At 35.3% G+C, this 17,152-nt stretch overlaps 1 protein-coding gene across 2 annotated transcripts in view; it reads left to right on the top strand.

Moving 5' to 3' along the window:
- The window catches only part of PCDH15 (protocadherin related 15), a 1,779,889-nt gene that overhangs the window by 1,684,090 nt on the left and 78,647 nt on the right, over positions 1–17,152 (top strand). For both annotated transcript variants that reach the window (XM_055092816.2, XM_057298896.1), the window contains one exon: positions 46–173. In XM_055092816.2, the coding sequence (XP_054948791.1) occupies positions 46–173 (128 nt within the window). The remainder of the gene's footprint in view (positions 1–45; positions 174–17,152) is intronic.

Raw genomic sequence — 17,152 nt, 5'->3', positions numbered from 1 at the left:
CATGAATAACCACCAATAAAAAATGCATCATTTCTTGTCCTCCAGGCAATACAGCTAAAGTATACATTGAGATTCAGGATGAAAATAATCATCCCCCAGTGTTTCAGAAAAAATTCTACATCGGAGGTGTATCTGAAGATGCAAGAATGTTTACTTCTGTACTCAGAGTGAAGGTATGAGGAATTATGTTAATATACAGAACTAAAATAAAAGAAAAGCTCAGGTTTTGCAGATAAGCTGTAAGCCTGTAGTTTGCATTAACTGCATACTTATGCTGTATAAACAAAAGCCTGAAACTTGGAGCTATATTAGTTTAGTTATCTAAACTCAATACAGATTATATCAGGTAAACACTAAGCAACTTTTTGAGTTTCATTTTACTATGAAAATGGTAACAAAATACTTATGATGTTTTACATTGAATAAGATGTTGAATTGTATATCTTTTCTTAATGGTTTGTATTCCTCCAGTAGGATAACTCAAAAGATTCTCAAAATGGAATCTCTAATGACAAATATAAAATTACCACTTCTAATAGAAGAAATAGTGGAATAAATAAACCATTTTTTTCTGAAATTTTGAATTTTCAATGCTGATTGAATGAAAGTAAAAAAAAACACTACCAGTTTTAGTACTTTACTAAAAGTTACAAAAACCTTGATGTCTCAGAGAATGTTGGCTTACTTGGAATTTCAAAAATGCAGTATCTAAGACCAAAGTTGTAAGTTTTCAATTTTTTTCTTTATTTATCATCAAATGTTTATTACTAATTACTATTATAATAATTTATAATCAAATGTTTATGACTATTTCTAATCAACTGTGTATTACTAATGTTTTATTACTAAGAAAAAATTTTAAAGATTGAATTTTACTGAGGAAAAAGTTTAGATGCTAAACATTTTGGATTCTCAATTGCAGAGTTAATTTTGGACAGCATTTCAATGGTTAACTTGTAAATAGCTGTAAATTGCACCTAAAACCTAAACATCTCTGGCAAATCTAGCTTTTGATTGCTTCTAGTTTTGCACATGAGTAATTGCCTTTCTTTTCCTATTACCAGGAGCACCATGATTAGAGCTCTTCTTACGTGTAGTTTTATCACCTATCAAACACTCTCAGTAAGAAAAAAATTCAACCTAATTGTGTTGGGCTTGCAAAATAGCTCTTCCACTATGCTAAGTACAGACCCCTGACCTGAATCACCAGTTTAACTAAAAGTAGTCCACAAATCTGTCACTCATTATATTTAATTTATGTTGTTATCCACAAGTAGGAATCCTTTGTAGCTGATTTTTATCTTATTTTGTATTTTAGTCTCATTAACTCTTAATTGATTTAGTTCTATCATTTAGTCAAATATGTTTGAGTACCTATATTGTGCTAAACACTGTTCTAGAAGTTTGATATAGAGCAATTGACAAAGCAAACAAACAATCAAAGTTTCCACCCGAGTAATGCAGACAAACTAGTTGAAGAAATGAATAGATGAGTAAGTTATGTAGTGATAAATTCTAAGGAAACAAAAAAGTTTGATAAGAGAAGAATGAGAGTGGTGCAATTTTAGATAAGAAAGTTAAGATAGTTCTTTTTGGATAAAACTGAAACAGTGACCTGAATAAAGGAAAATATCAAGACATGGATTCTTAAGTGAGCAGCATTCTGTGATTTCTTTCTAAAGCCCTAAAGGTAGACAGGGAGCTGGAGGCTAGTGTGAATGAAAAAGTCTGGTAGGAAATGAGATCAGAAATGTACCTGGGGCTAGAATATGGGATTCGTTCTAGGTGTGTTGGAAAGAAAGCCTTTGAATGATTTAAACAGTTATGACATCATCCAATATAAAAAGATTATTGTAGATGCTGCATGGGGGATGTTGGGAATGGGTAACACAGTGTTTTGGACAAGTAGAATTTAATGCATGACAAGTCCAGGCAAAATTTGATGGTAGCTTGAACGACGTTGATAGGCTATGGAGACCTTGAGAAGGGGGTTAAAGGATAGAACATATAGGATTTGCCGATGAATCATACATGGGACATTAGGAAAAATCAAGAATGACTTGGTGGTTTTTGTCCTGAACAGATCCCCATACCTCCTCCACTGCCTATTGTGATGGCAGTAATCAAGGTTTGTGAGGCTTTTTCAATACAGAAACCTAATTCTTGGCAAGGCATTTGCAAATGCTGATCTAGACTTGAGAGAGAAATAAGGGGCCAAGATGAAATCACCCTGAAAATGGGTTTGACAAAAAAAAAATACAAAGACTAAGCTTTGGGAATTTCAGCACTTAGAGATCAGGAGAAGAAGGGTTTGGGGATACTGAGATGTTGCTGCCATGAGGTGACAGGAATACAGGGAAAATGCAAGGTCCCTGAACCATGGAAAGAACAAGATTGATAAAAGAGGATCGTTGACTGTCAAATGCTACTGTGATTAGAATGCCCTTGTGGATTTTTACATCACCACTTATGTTACTAATCCTATAGTGTGATGTAGGAAAAAAAGATAAGCCAAATGTTAAACTAGTCCATTAATAAAGGAGATTACTCAAAAGGCATGTGATGACTATAACAAGGAAATTTAGTGGGTGGCATTATCTGATAGGATTTACTTCAGAGGAATTGGGACAGAGTGTCAAAGGAGACAGAAGGATGCTTGCCCTGTACTCCTGGGCTCTGTGCTATGTAAATTATGGTAGCCACTACTGGGAGATCTACAGAAAGCAGCATCTTTTGTCAAGGATGGGTAGAGGGAGAAAGAAGGAATCAAAAAGTATAGGTAACACTCAGAGGGAAAGTTGAATATTTAGGGGGTTTTGTTGATGATGGTCTGTGATTTCCAAGGGATTCTGGCGAAAGTTTGGTAGTAGTGTAAAAGTCAGGTGAGAAACTGAGTCTTAATAAGGTGTGTAAAGACATTGCATTGAAAGAAGCATCTGGGTGAGGAGATATGCCCTGGACAGAATGCATGGACTTCTTCTGATGAGGTACACAGTGATGGGATTGATTGTGTCTCCAGACTACTGAGGACTCTAAGGAACCCTCCCCCTTCAAACTATCCGTGGGTAATTCAGACTAGGGAAAGGGGTCCTTTCTAGGAAACCAACTTCATGCAATATAATATACTAGGTACTTTATACAATAGTGAGAGAAAGAGGGGAGAGAGAGAGAGAGACAGAGAGAGAGAGAAAGTTTAGAGAGAGAGAGAGAGAGAAAGAAAGAATGTGTTGATGCAAGTGTATGCTATAATAATAAAGTCAAGTAGCAGAGCGCAAATTGTCTTGTGGATTCAAAGGAAGAAAACATTTCAGTTGGTGAATGAACATAAAGGTTTCCTGGAGGATGAAGAATTTAAGACTAGCACTGAAGGGTGGTTAGATTTTTTTTTTTCCAAAGTGAAACATATGTGAGGAAGACAGTCTAAGTAGAGGAAACAAACTAAGTAAGCCAAAACTCAGAAGAAACAAAGTGCAGAGCGTATCTGAGTGATAGGAGGCAAGGGATTTACGAGCGGAAGGGAGTAATAAATACTTAATGTTTAACAATTCCAGTTGCTGCCTTTAGCCTTGAAGCCTGGAATCGGAATCTTCTCCTTTCCAGAATTTAATCAGAGCATGAGTTAAGCAGTTCTTCTCATTTTATACTTAGAGCAACAAAAATATTAATGGAAACAGCACTGAATCAGGACCAGTTCAGCTGTGGTGTTTGAAGGAAGGAAAGATGATTTTAAAAATGGGAAGTAGCCCATGATTGTGAAAGAGGTGTTTCTACCAATTGCTATACAATATTAGGTAATGGTAGATCATCTACCATGCATGCAAGTTAATTTTTTTTGGTCCATGATATAATGCAGAATGATAAAAGTTAAATGTAAATATGTGCTTTGTATAAGAAGGGAAAGAAGAAATGTTACATAGAATAAGATTGACAAAGTAAGATAAGACTTTGAAATAGCAGTGAATAAGGCTATATTAGCTTAAAAGATGAGTAGTGAATTTGGGGCGTTATTTTTAAAATATGCTACAGGTAAAGTGACACAATAAAAACATTGTTGAAATGAATTATCCAATATAAGTAATAACATAATAAAGACAATTGTATATCTGCTCTGAAGTGACATACCTAATATACTTAAAAACTTAGGTTCTAAGTTCATTTTTTTAAAGAAAATATATACTGTGTTCTTACTCTGTACTGAAAATATGGCAGCAACCAAAATAGGCTCTCTCTACCCTTACAGAAGCCACATTCTAGTAAACTAGACCACCCCCCCGAAAAAAAAGTAAATAAATAAAAACATATGTTATAATTAAATCTAGATGGACAAAATACCTAATTTTGTTTCAGTTCATGTTTATACTATACTGAGTGGAAAATAATATAATTATCTGAAATTTAGGTGAAGGTAAGTTTTAAATTATTCTGTTTGTACCACTGAGTTAATTTAGGTGAAGTCTCTGGTTTTAATATACTCACATTGTCTGAGTATAGTAGACACCATTAGTTGGCTATGTCTCCTACCTCACACTTTAACAGAATTTCAGTTTTATTTAGGTATTATTTTTGGGGATCATGTGCTTCAGGGGAAGTGAAGCCTATTCCAAAGTGGTGAAAAATGACTGGTCAGAGCCAATCATGCCTGTCCTGTTATCTTTGCAAATGATTGGTTTGCACGTGGATATGTGAGTCATTTTTGAGCAGTGATTGTTAAGGGAGGTCTCCTGAGGATTTTCTAGGACAAAGATATATACAGACATGTAGATACTTGATTTCTGGCTCAATAATTTGAATGCTCATGTCACATTTAAGTACATGAATTGTATCAAAAGTGCACAGAACAAAAAGTTATCTGAGAAGATCTGTATTTACTATGGTTTCATGCTGGGTATCTGTGTCACAACTGGTTCTACCAAGTTGATTTCCGTTAGTGACAAGTAATCAGTCATTTTAATTATGAGGAGTGCGAAAAGAAAATCCAATGGTAATTCGTTTTTCTTTAGTCTTTAAAACAATTAGTTAATATCAGTTAAAATATAACTCTTACTATATACTTAAAATAATTGAAAGCAAAGACTTGATCAGGTATTTGTACACCCATGTTCATAGAAGTGCTATTTACAACAACTAAAAATTAGAAACAACCCATATGGGGCCGGGTGCGGTGGCTCATGCCTGTAATCCCAGCACTTTGGGAGGCCGAGGCGGGTGGATCACGAGGTCAGGAGATCCAGACCATCCTGGCTAACACGGTGAAACCCCGTCTCTACTAAAAATACAAAAAATTAGCTGTGCGTGGTGGTGGGCACCTGTAGTCCCAGCTACTCGGGAGGCTGAGGCATGAGGATGGCATGAACCCGGGAGGCGGAGCTTGCAGTGAGCCGAGATCACACCACTGCACTCCAGCCTGGGCGACAGAGCGAGACTCTGTCTCAAAAAAAAAAAAAAAAAAAAGGAAAAGAAACAACACATATGTTCATCTACAGATGAATGCATAAACAAAATGTGATATACACATACAATGGAATATTATTTAGTCCTAAAGGGAAATAAATTCTAATACATGTTACATCGTGGATTAATGAGGACATCATGCTCTGTGAAATAACCTAGACATGGGCAAATATTGTATGACTCTACTTACTTACCTAGAGTAGGCCAATTCATAAAGACAGAAAGCAGAATGTTGGCTGCCAGGGTTTAGAGATGGAGTGGGAGGAGGTAAATGGGAAGCTGTTGTTTAATGGCTACTCTGTTGCCCTTTGGGAAGAAGAAGATGTTTTGAGCATGAATGGCAGTGGTATTTGCAGAACAATGTGAATACACTTAATGTCAATGAACTGTACACTGAAAAGTGGTTGAAATGCTAACTTTTGTGTTACATACATTTTACCACAGTAAAGAAAAAGAGGAGAGAAGGCATCACTTTTATTGAAAGAATGTGAACACCTTTTTTAAACTATTTTTAATTTATAAAATTTTTTAAACTTTAAAATTTTTTAAACTATATTTAATTTAATTCATTCCTTTGAAGCTCTTATGAATGTGAAGCTTATGTTCAAATTCAGAAGTAAAGATTTATATTAGTCAATTTATTTTTCTTGACTATGTGCTGTGTTTTTAAACATTTTATTTCATAAAACACCAGTTGCAACAGTATGGGAGTGATGTGCATTGTGGGAACATGCTAATCCTCTCAGCCTGCCAGGAGGCCATATCAGAATCTGCATTACCTTGTATGTTGAAAAAGCCTCCCCACAATTCTGATTCCTCCTTCTCTAGGGCAGGCCATTAGTTGAACATCATTAACTGAAATGTCCTACACCAGCGGTCCCCAACCTTTTTGGCACCAGGGACTGGTTTTGTGGAAAACAATTTTTTCACAGACAGGAATGCAGAGGGGGATGGTTTGGGGATGACTGAAGTGCATCATATTTATTATGCACTTTGTTTCTATTATTATTACATCGTAATATATAATGACATAATGATAAAACTCGCCATAGTGTAGAATCAGTGGAAGCCCTGATCTTGTTTTTCTGAAACTAGATGGTCCCATCTGGGTGTGATGAGAGACAGTGACAGATCATCAGGCATTAGGTTCTCATAAGGTTTGTGCAACCTGGAACCCTTTCATGCGCAGGTCACGATAGGGTTTATGCTCCTATAAGAACCTGATGCTGCCACTGATCTTACAGGAGGCAGAGCTCAGGAGGTTACGTGAGCCATGAAGAGTAGCTATTAATACAAATGAAGCTTCACTCAGTCACCCACCACTCACTTCCTGCTGTGTGGCCCAGTTCTTAACAGGTCACCGACTGGTAGTTGTCCATGGCCTGAGGGTTGGGGACCCCTGTCCTACACTAATGAAAAATGACTGATGAATATGGTTACATCAGAATAGCAGACTGCTGCAACAAGGGTGCTATAAATGACTGAGTGAAGCAATATGTTAAAAGCAAATACTCACAACATCTATTAAAAAATATATATCTCAAAGGAGCGGTATCCAGAATATAGAAAGAACTGTAAAAAAGCAACTATGTAGTCAACAAAAAAGAAATAGAAAAAGTGATGAATACTTGTAATATTTGTAATTTTTTGTGTAAAGAAGGAAAGTTGAAGCTAGGCCTTTGAACATTAACTTTTTGTTTCTGCTGGGCTTTGAAGAAATGTTAATGGATAAATATTCCCTAATTCATAATAATAACTGTGATTTGTCATTATTATTTTTCTGAGAACTGTGAAATGTCATTTACTTATTTTAGCCTACACTCTTTAAATAAATAAATAAAATGAAGAATAAATAAAATAATATCAATTAAAATAAAACAAGTAAATTAAAACATTGATTTATACAGTAGATGCAATTATTTCTTATTGCACTTTTGGGAAAATTGAAGCTCAGTAAGGCTGGATAACTTTCCTAGTATTACTCAGCCAAATACCCAGTGAAGTTGGAATTTAAAGTTAGGTCTACCTCAGTTCAAGAACTTTTCTTGTAACCTCTTACATTGCTTCCCTGGAGAAATGAGGCATAGAATCCTGCTAGAAAATAAGAGAACATACTAACTTTCTGTGAAAAATTAGGAGACAAGTAAAAAGGCAACCGATTTCTTTTCAACTTGAGATGAACTGTGTAAACTGTGACACCCCCTGTTAAGGTAACAAGTAAGATTTGATTTTAAAAACACTTTTCAAATTGTTAACTAATTTTTCCAGCCTATTGCATGTTGTCTTAACTGCAAAAATAGCATTTATTGCAAATACAGGGAGATGTTAAATGTGATCAAGATTAATTTTTAAAAACTCTGAATTATGAAGATATTTTCCAGAAGTTAATGCAGTGAGGATTAATCTCATTCTTTACAAGTTGCACATATGGAAAAACAGTGTCAGAAAAATTGAGTTATAATGTTGATTTGATCTCGTCTGAAAGTTAAAAAGATTTTGAATATCGTATTTTTGAATTATTAAAGATGCCAAATTTAAGAAATTTATGGACTAAAAGAAAATAATATTGTGAAAAAGCAGCAAGAAAAAAGACTTAACACTTAATGGCTGATTGTTTATTACATTTTCAAAATAAGCACAAACTGGTGATGAGAGGTTTCAGCAGAGTGATGCCGTAGATAGAAAAAAGCCACAGTCATGGTCAGAGGATGCAAATTTCCTTAGTAGCAAAAGGTATAGAAATGTACAAGGTTAACAATGTAGCGTAATACATAATGTTTCTAGACAGAGGTTAGGGCTCCTGGGGGCTCCTGGTCTCTAGCCCTATACCTGCTCACCTGGGTCTTAGGTAAAACATCTCCAGCACATTTCTGAATTTTTAATGTATTTCCCCCAAGTAGCATCTCTTTAATTTACAGAGAACAGTGCATCACAGGAGCAATAAGTAACCTTCCCAACATGTGCAGCTAGTTGGGAGTGAGGCTACAATTTACAGCCTGGCATTCTGCTTCCGAGACCAAGCTCAACCACGTTTCCAGTGGAAGAGCACTGGACTGACATTCTAATCACCTGGATTTAGTTCTGGGCATGCTCTTATCTCTCTGTGAGACTTTATGCTCCATCACTCTGTGCCACAGATATCTTCTCACATAAATATTGCTGTAGAAGCAGGTGCCCTTTAAAATCTTTAAGCTGATGGTTTGCTTATTTATGTGTTATTTACTGTTACAATGTCAAGTGTCCTGTGACAACTGTTATACTTGAGAACCACATTTTAGAGGTCAAATAGCATAGATTACTTAGTTCTGAAATCAAAATCACCATTTATGTTTTACAGTATTTGTGGTTTATGTTACTTAAAAGCTAGTGAGTTATTTTGTGACAATTTTCTTCCTAGTTACATATAGAACAGATGTAAACAAGAACCAGCCTGAAGTAAAGGTCCAATAAAACACTAATTTTGGTTCCCCATTGCCAAGTATGAGGAAACTCTCTCATGGTTTCAAGGGAGAGGTGTTTTCACAAGGTCTTACAAATCACTGGTTTCCTTCCATCTATGGCCATACCACCCTGAATGCACCCGATCTCATCTGGTTTCCTTCATGTTTTGGCACGGTGTTTGACCTTGTTGTGTGGTTTGTACTTTGAACTAAGCAAACATATGTAGGTGTCTGAGGGTGCATTGCCTTCTTGACTATGACCCTGTAACAGAATCACTATATGTCTAGTTTAGCACTTAAACCAATTATACTGTTATCGTTTATCTGTGTGCATGATTTTCCTACTAGAATTTAAATTTCATCTAAGCAGACATTATGTTTTCCCATCAACTTAAAGACATTATATATTGGGCTTAACATTTCAAATTGGTGTTTGTTTAAAATTTTATTTATTGATTTTAATTTAGTTTAACTTTATTTTATTTCAATAATTTTTGGGTACAACAAACCCCCATGACACAAGTTTACCCATATAGCAAACCTGCACTTGTACCCCTGGATTTTAAAAAAAGTTTAGCAAAAAAGTATTTTGGGGAGAACAAGTGGTTTTTGGTTATATGGATAAGTTCTTTAGTGATGATTTCTGAGATTTTGGTGCACCTGTCATCTAAGCAGCATACACTGTATCCAATGTGTAGTCTTTTACCCCTCACCCTCCTCCCACTCTGTCCCCCAAGTCCCCAAAATTCATTATATTATTCTTATGCCTTTGCGTCCTCATAACTTAGCTCCCACTTGCAGATGAGAACATATAGTATTTCGTTTTCCATTCCTGAGTTACTTCACTTAGAATAATGGCCTCCAACTCCATCCAGGTTGCTGTAAATGCCATTATTTCAATCCTTTTTATGGCTGACTAGTATTCAATGGTGTATATATACCACATTTTCTTTATCCACTCATTGGTTGATGGGCATTTAGGCTAGTTCCAGATTTTTTGCAATTGCAAATTGTGCTGCTATAAACGTGTGTGCAAGTACCTTTTTCATATAATGACTTCTTAAAATTTTATTTATTTATTTTTACATATACTCATGTCTTTTAACCTGTTTAACATATGTTGCATGAATGATCATTTCAAATTAGTAAAATACATTTTACATTAAACTCTTTTGGGCTGATTACAATACAGAATAACATCACCCTGGACTTCCCTGTGGGTTTCACTTCTTGCCAAATTAGAAACTCAGACTTGATGACAGCTTTATGAATGTTATGCATATATCATAGTTTTACATTTATTTAGCCTCACTGGTGACATCAAATGTGAAGATTTTTTTTTTCCTGAACAACTGGGCTATTTTCGTTATACGATCACAGGCTATACTGTACTTAATATTTTCCTTTTGTTTTTTTCCACCGAGACTCAAAGTCAAATATTTGATCCATCTTTAGCAATTTTAGAAGATGAATGCAATACAAATTGTGGTATACTGACTTTCTCTGATTTCCTTTATATATTTTACGTTTACTCTCTATCATCTTTTCTTTCAATTATTTTTAGATTATATCATATATTTTTAGAAAATACTTCACATTCATTTTGAAATTCTGTGGCACAAATGCAGACAGATGATTACAAAAAATCTATTCTGTTTCTACACTGTATTCTGTATTTTATTTTTAAAGAATATATCACTGTTACCATAGTCACCATGTTGTACAATATATCCCTTTACCTTATTCCTCCTATATAACTGAAACTTGATATTCTGTTTCAAATAGTCTAATCCTTCATTTTCTCCTGTACTAGTTGGGAACCATAAAAAACATTACCAGTTGCTGATACATAGCATTTCTCCTTATTAGTCTGAACAAGTAAAACATTCTTGTTATGTTCTTTTAATATAAGTGGACAAGATGAAGTCTATTTTTGTAGATGTCAGTTGAGTATACAATGAAATAATTCTGCATATGTTTTACTCTTCTTCCCCCTCTCCACACAAATCAGTTTTTTTTTATTGTAGAAGGGACACCAAAAAATATCATTCTCCTAGCAAACAATTTATGCCTATTAATTTGAATGTAATTTAATTAAAAATTGCTTTGATTTGTATTACTTAGAATAGAAATCGGACTGCTTTTCCCAGACTATAATTATCTGAAGAATGAGGGAAGCTTGGATGTTTCAAAATAGATGAGGCCAGTCGCAGTGGCTCACGCCTGTAATCCCAGAACTTTGGGAGGCCGGGGCGGATGGATCACGAGGTCAGGAGTTCAAGACCAGCCTAGCCAAGATGGTGAAACCCAGTCTCTACTAAAAACTACAAAAAATTAGTCGGGTGCAGTGGCAGGCGCCTGTAATCCCAGCTACTCAAGAGGCTGAGGCAGGAGAATTGCTTGAATCCAGGCGTCTGAGGTTGTGGTGAGCCAAGATGCCACCACGGCACTCCGGCCTGAGCGACAGAGACTCTGTCTTGGAAAAAACAAAAAACAAAAACAAAAACATAGATGTAAAGCTGCTCTGATAACTGGAAACTTTTTTGTTTGTTTGTTTTGATATGGAGTGTTGCTCTGTCACCCAGGCTGGAGTGCATTGGCATGATCTCGGCTCACTGCAGCCTTCACCTCCCTGGTTCAAGCAATTCCCCTGCCTCAGCATCCCAAGTAGCTGGGATTACAGGTGAAAGCCACACCCAGCTAACTTTTTTGTATTTTTTTTTTTTTTTGTATTTTTAGTAAAGACAGGGTTTCACCATGTTGGCCAGACTGGTCTCGAAACCCTGACCTCAGGCAGTCTGCCTACCTCGGCCTCCCAAAATGCTGGGATTACAGGCATGAGCCACAACGACCAGCCTGGATACTTTATTTTTAAAGTAGAGAGTTTAAGGACTTTTTATGAATTTGAAGAGCCATTGGACATGATACATGAAAATAAAGTAGTTTATTTGGTAAATGGCCAAATAATTTTGCCTTTCCTAAACTTGCTGGTGGCTCATATATTTTAAAGTTTGAGTGCACTCTAGCAGTATTAGAAATTTACTAAATGTCTTTATATCTCTCAGATGATTAAATGTGTAACAATCCAAGGTATAGGTATGGAATACTATTTTTGGAGGTAAGCTTGCATTTACTTTTAGGAGGTTTTATAAGTTTTAGAGTAGTGATGATTGTGTGTACTCTCCTATATTATGTTTCAAAGGCCATATCCTCCATCATCTGTAGAGCAGGAATATTGACATTTGGTTCTCCCTTTGAAAATCTCAGAATTTTTCTGAAAGTGAAGGCTGCATTGCAAGGCACAATTCAGAAGATAAATTGGGCAAATAAAAATTACTTTTGTCTGAAGATGTCCTGTAATGTCTTGAACCTCCATTTAACTTTGTGCTGTACTGACCTGACACAGGAGATCTATAACACGAATATAAGGGGAAAAATGAGGAAAATGAGCTTTTAAAAATTGTTTATTCATACTTCTATAAATGTATCTTAATTTTGAATTGTCTATTAATATTTCCAATAAGAACGGTAAAGTACAAGAGTTCCTTAAAGTGCGTTATGAAGAAAGTTTAGTTCCAAATAAGCTGTAAGAAATAAATGATTCTTCCTATTAGTTTCAATTAATTTACCTTAAGGGAAACCCGCAGGCCTGGAGAGAGATTTTATGCATAAAGAGAATACAATTTGCTCTGATTAGTTGTAATTCACTGAAAATCTGAGAATTGCAGAGACTTTAAAATTTTTTTATTTTTCTTTTTTTTCAAAAACAGGCAATGAAATGCCTGGATTCACAAAAATGCATTCTAGTGAACAAAAATAACACCTAAACTAGGCATCTCCATCAAGTTGATCCAGAAACTTTATGTGGTAGCTAAACTAGTTTTTATAAAGATAATTCTCTCTTTAATAATGTATCATTTTACTTGTTTCCAGGATTTTTCCCCCTAGACATTTATGGTCTCTTAGAAACCCAGTAATCTAGAAAAGGACAAAAGTCAGTGAGGCTCATAGTAATTTGAAAGACTATCACCACCTGAAGCCAATAGACCCCAAGATATGTTGAATGCTGATATCAAAAGAATTATTTTGTTCTTTTTTTCGAGACAGTGTCTCACTCTGTCGCCCAGGCTGGACATGCAGTGGCACCATCTCAGCTCATTGCAACCTCCGCTTCCTGGTTCAAGCGATTCTCCTGCCTCAGCCTCCCAAGTAGCTGGGACTACAGGCATGTGCCACCATGCCTGGCTAATTTTTTGTATTTTTAGTAGAGATGGTGTTTCACCGTGTTAGCCAGGATGGTCTCGATCTCCTGACCTTGTGATCCGCCTGCATCGGCCTTCCAAAGTGCTGGGATTACAGGCATGAGCCACTGTGCCCAGACTAAAAGAATATTTTTGATGTATAATTTTTATTACAAACTGCATACATAATGCAACCTGCATATGCAAAATCACACAGATTCTAAGTGTGCAGCTAGATAAATATTTACAAAGTGAACACGGTAGTGTAACCAGTGCCCAGGTCAAGAAACAGAGCATTACCGGTTCCTGCTCCACATCCCCGTAAGAATAACTAGTATGACTTCCAACCATAAATTTGTTTTTCTTGTTTACGATATTTTTATAGACTTAGGAAAATTGTATTTTTTGTTTAGATTCATTTTCTTACACTATATTTGTGAGATTCATCTATGTTATTATTGCATGTAGTAATAATTGATTCATTTTCATTGCTCTAGAGAATTTCATTGTACAAATACACTACAGTTAATATATCCTATATACTGTCCATATAAGCTGTTTGGGGTTTCTTAATGTTACAAATATACTTAGGAGTAGAAATTCTAGGTAAGGGGATATTCATAAGTTCAGACTTAATAGATAGATAATATCAAACTGTTTTCAAAAATGTTTTACTAATTTATATCCCCTCAGCAGTATGTGAGAACTTCAGTTGCTTCACAATTTGATTTTGTCTGATTTTTTTTTAGTCACTGTGATGAACATGTGGTGGTTTCTTGTGCTTCGTTTACCATTCCCTAGTAGTTAAGATAGTCAAATGTCTCTTTATATATTTTTTGCCAGTATTTGTATCCTCTTTATGTGGCGACTATTTTGGTCTCTTTCTAACATTTTTCTCTGGACATTCTGTTGTTTGTTTTGTTTTCTCATTAAGTCTTTAGAATTCTTTATATACTCTGGATTGCAGATCTTTATTCAATATATGTATTGGATATATCGTCTCCCAAGGTATGGCTTGCATTTTCACCCTATTTTTTATGCTTTTTCATGAGCAGAAACTTTTAATACAATTTATTATTTTTTCATGTTGAGCAACTTTTTGTCTTGTTTAAAAGCCCTTTGAGTAACACAAAAACATGACTTTTTTAATGTTTATTTCCAAAAATTTTATTTCATATTTTATGTTAAGATTTACAGTCCATATGGGATTTTTTTGTGTGTTTGGAGTGATGTAGGAGGTCAAGATTTTTTTTTTATTTCCCATGTGGATATTTAATTGACCAGCATCATTTTCTAAAGAGACCATTTTTTTTTCTCCACTCTACTGACGTGTTCTCTCTGTTCTAAGTCAAATGGTCATGGATGTAAAGGCTTATTTCTGAATACTTTATTCTATTTCATTGACCTGTTTGTCTTTGCATCATTCTGCTATCTGAATTACTATAGTTTTATAATATCTGATAGTGTAAGTCTTCTGCTTATTTTTTTGTCTTCAAGGTTTGTTGGCTTCTCTTGGCTCTCTCTGTGTGCTCATTACCAAGTAAGGTTTAGAATCAGCTTATCAATTTCCACAGGAGATATATATATATAAAACTTAACTGCTAGGGAATTGAAAACAAACCACAAGAAACCAACACATGTTCATCACAATGACTAAAAAAAAAAAAAAACCAGACAAAATCAAATTGTGAAGCGACTGAAGTTCTCAGATATTGCTGAGGGGATAAAAATTAGTAAAACATTTTGGAAAAAGTTTGATATTATCTATCTATTAGGTCTGAACTTATGCATATCTCCTTACCTAGAATTTCTACTCCTATGTAATTTGTAAGACAAATTTGTAATATTAAGAAACCCCAAACAACTGATATGGAATATATATATATATATGTGTGTGTGTGTGTGTGTGTGTGTATATATATATATGTGTACATATATATGTGTGTGTGTATATCTATATCTATATCTATATATATATAGTGTTGGAATGTTTATTTGTATCCAGTTGGTCTACAGATATATTTAAAGAGAATGTCAGCTATACAATATTGAGCAGAGGTGAACATATTTTTGGTCTGTGTTTAAACAAACCAGCAAAATCTCTTCTTCTATGAAGAAAAACTGCATGAGTGGGTTGGGTTAGGGGCTGGAGAAAAGTATTAATAGCATTTTTTAAACTATATATTCTCTTCTTTCTTACAACCCATGGTGTATGGCACTGCCAAATTAAGGAGTAGATGTCAAATTATTATAGTATTTCTGTAGTTTTTAATGACTGTTTTCTTTTTTTGAAGATCCTATATTCTTTTATTACCTATGTTTTAGGAGTTAGTTTTTGTTTTTTTGTTTTTTGTTTTTTGTTTTTTGTTTTTTTTTGGAGATGGAGTCTTGCTCTGTCGCCCAGGCTGGAGTGCGGTGGCGCGATCTTGGCTCACTGCAAGCTACGCCTCCCGGGTTCACGCCATTCTCCTGCCTTGGCCTCCCGAGTATCTGGGACTACAGGCATGTGCCACCACGCCCGGCTAATTTTTCGTATTTTTAGTAGAGACGGGGTTTCACCCGTGTTAGTCAGGATGGTCTGGATCTCCTGACCTCGTGATCCGCCCGCCTCGGCCTCCCAAAGTGCTGGGATTACAGGCGTGAGCCACCGTGCCCGACCTGTTTAATGAGTTTTTAAAAATGCAGGGAAGAGAATTGAATTTTCATGAGAGTACTGTAGAAACAAAGAAGAAACGTGAAGCTGTAGAGATACAATTTTAGAAATGTATATTACATTTCTAAAAATGTTTAACAAGCTTGAAATTAAAAGGAAAAGGAAAAAGATTATTCAACTTTCTGTTAATTTTAAGTTACTCTTCATGGAAGATAAAATAATTCTGACAAAAGGGGATAAGCTAGTATTTTTCTTATTGGTTAGCATAGTTTATTCCATCTAAATATTAGTCTTCTCTTTACTTAATGTTAAGGAATTCTCGATATTTAATGCTTGGTAAAACAATGCCATATAGTGTTCTTGTCATTTATAGCAAGAATGCATGTTTTAGGAAGATGAAATACTATATTACAGGTGGTAGTAGCTGAGAGGTGCCAATAATCAAATACCTTGGATCTGAAAGACAGGGTGGTAGGGAGAATGAAAGTCAGTATGAACTAGCATATGTGTTTACTTTGGTTCTTGGTTTCAGAATCCAGGATTATGAGCTAGTATAGTATCATTTGGACCTGAAAAAATTGCGTAATCATGCCAACATGTCAAAAACAGATTCATAAATCCTTCAAAAACGTAAGCACAGACACAGTCCTTGCTGATGTTTTATAATATAGGGCGTTGATAAAGAGCCCAAAATGGGCAATAAAAATAAGTGAAAGGGAACAGTCTGCATCTTAGAAAAGGCAGTTGGAGGGATTTCGACACTCAGCAGAGAACAAACATCATAGGAAAAAGTAAACAGTGTGGCTTCCAGACCCAGAAGGCAGTGAGCTCTGAACATATTCACTTTGAGATTAAGTAACATTTGAATAGAACAAGACCAGTTGATACTGAAACAACCTCTTTTGAGGAATGGGCTCTTTTTGGGCTCAATATTCTGGTTCAGAGCTAAGATATGAGTGTAAGATGCGGCTGAGCCCAAAGGTGCCCAAAAAAAAAAAAAAAAAAAAAAAGAGGCATACATGTGGGCAGGAAACGACTAGCAGCTCCTGCTCCAAAAACATGAAGTCATGATAGGAATTACTACAAGAACATTTTATTTAAGTCAATGTTGATTAAAGTTTAACCAAATGTTATGGGTATGCTAAATCGGAAGACTGTGAAAATTTTGCATAGAATTTTCTTGTTGTCAATGGTTATCTATAGCTTGATATTTTTCTTTCTGGGAGTATGGTAAGCTTAAGAAAAAATAAATAATTATCTCTATATGAACAGGCATGAAGTCCTGAGAAACAAACCCTAACAGCACAGCTGGAAACACTTCAAACAGTCTTCAAGCAGTATCAGTATAAATTTATCCAGAGAACAGT

Source organism: Pan paniscus, chromosome 8 (assembly GCF_029289425.2).
Source record: "Pan paniscus chromosome 8, NHGRI_mPanPan1-v2.0_pri, whole genome shotgun sequence".
Lineage (NCBI taxonomy): Eukaryota > Metazoa > Chordata > Mammalia > Primates > Hominidae > Pan > Pan paniscus.
The sequence above is the reverse complement of the archived record's forward strand: the minus strand, read 5'-3'. Positions and strand labels throughout refer to the sequence as shown.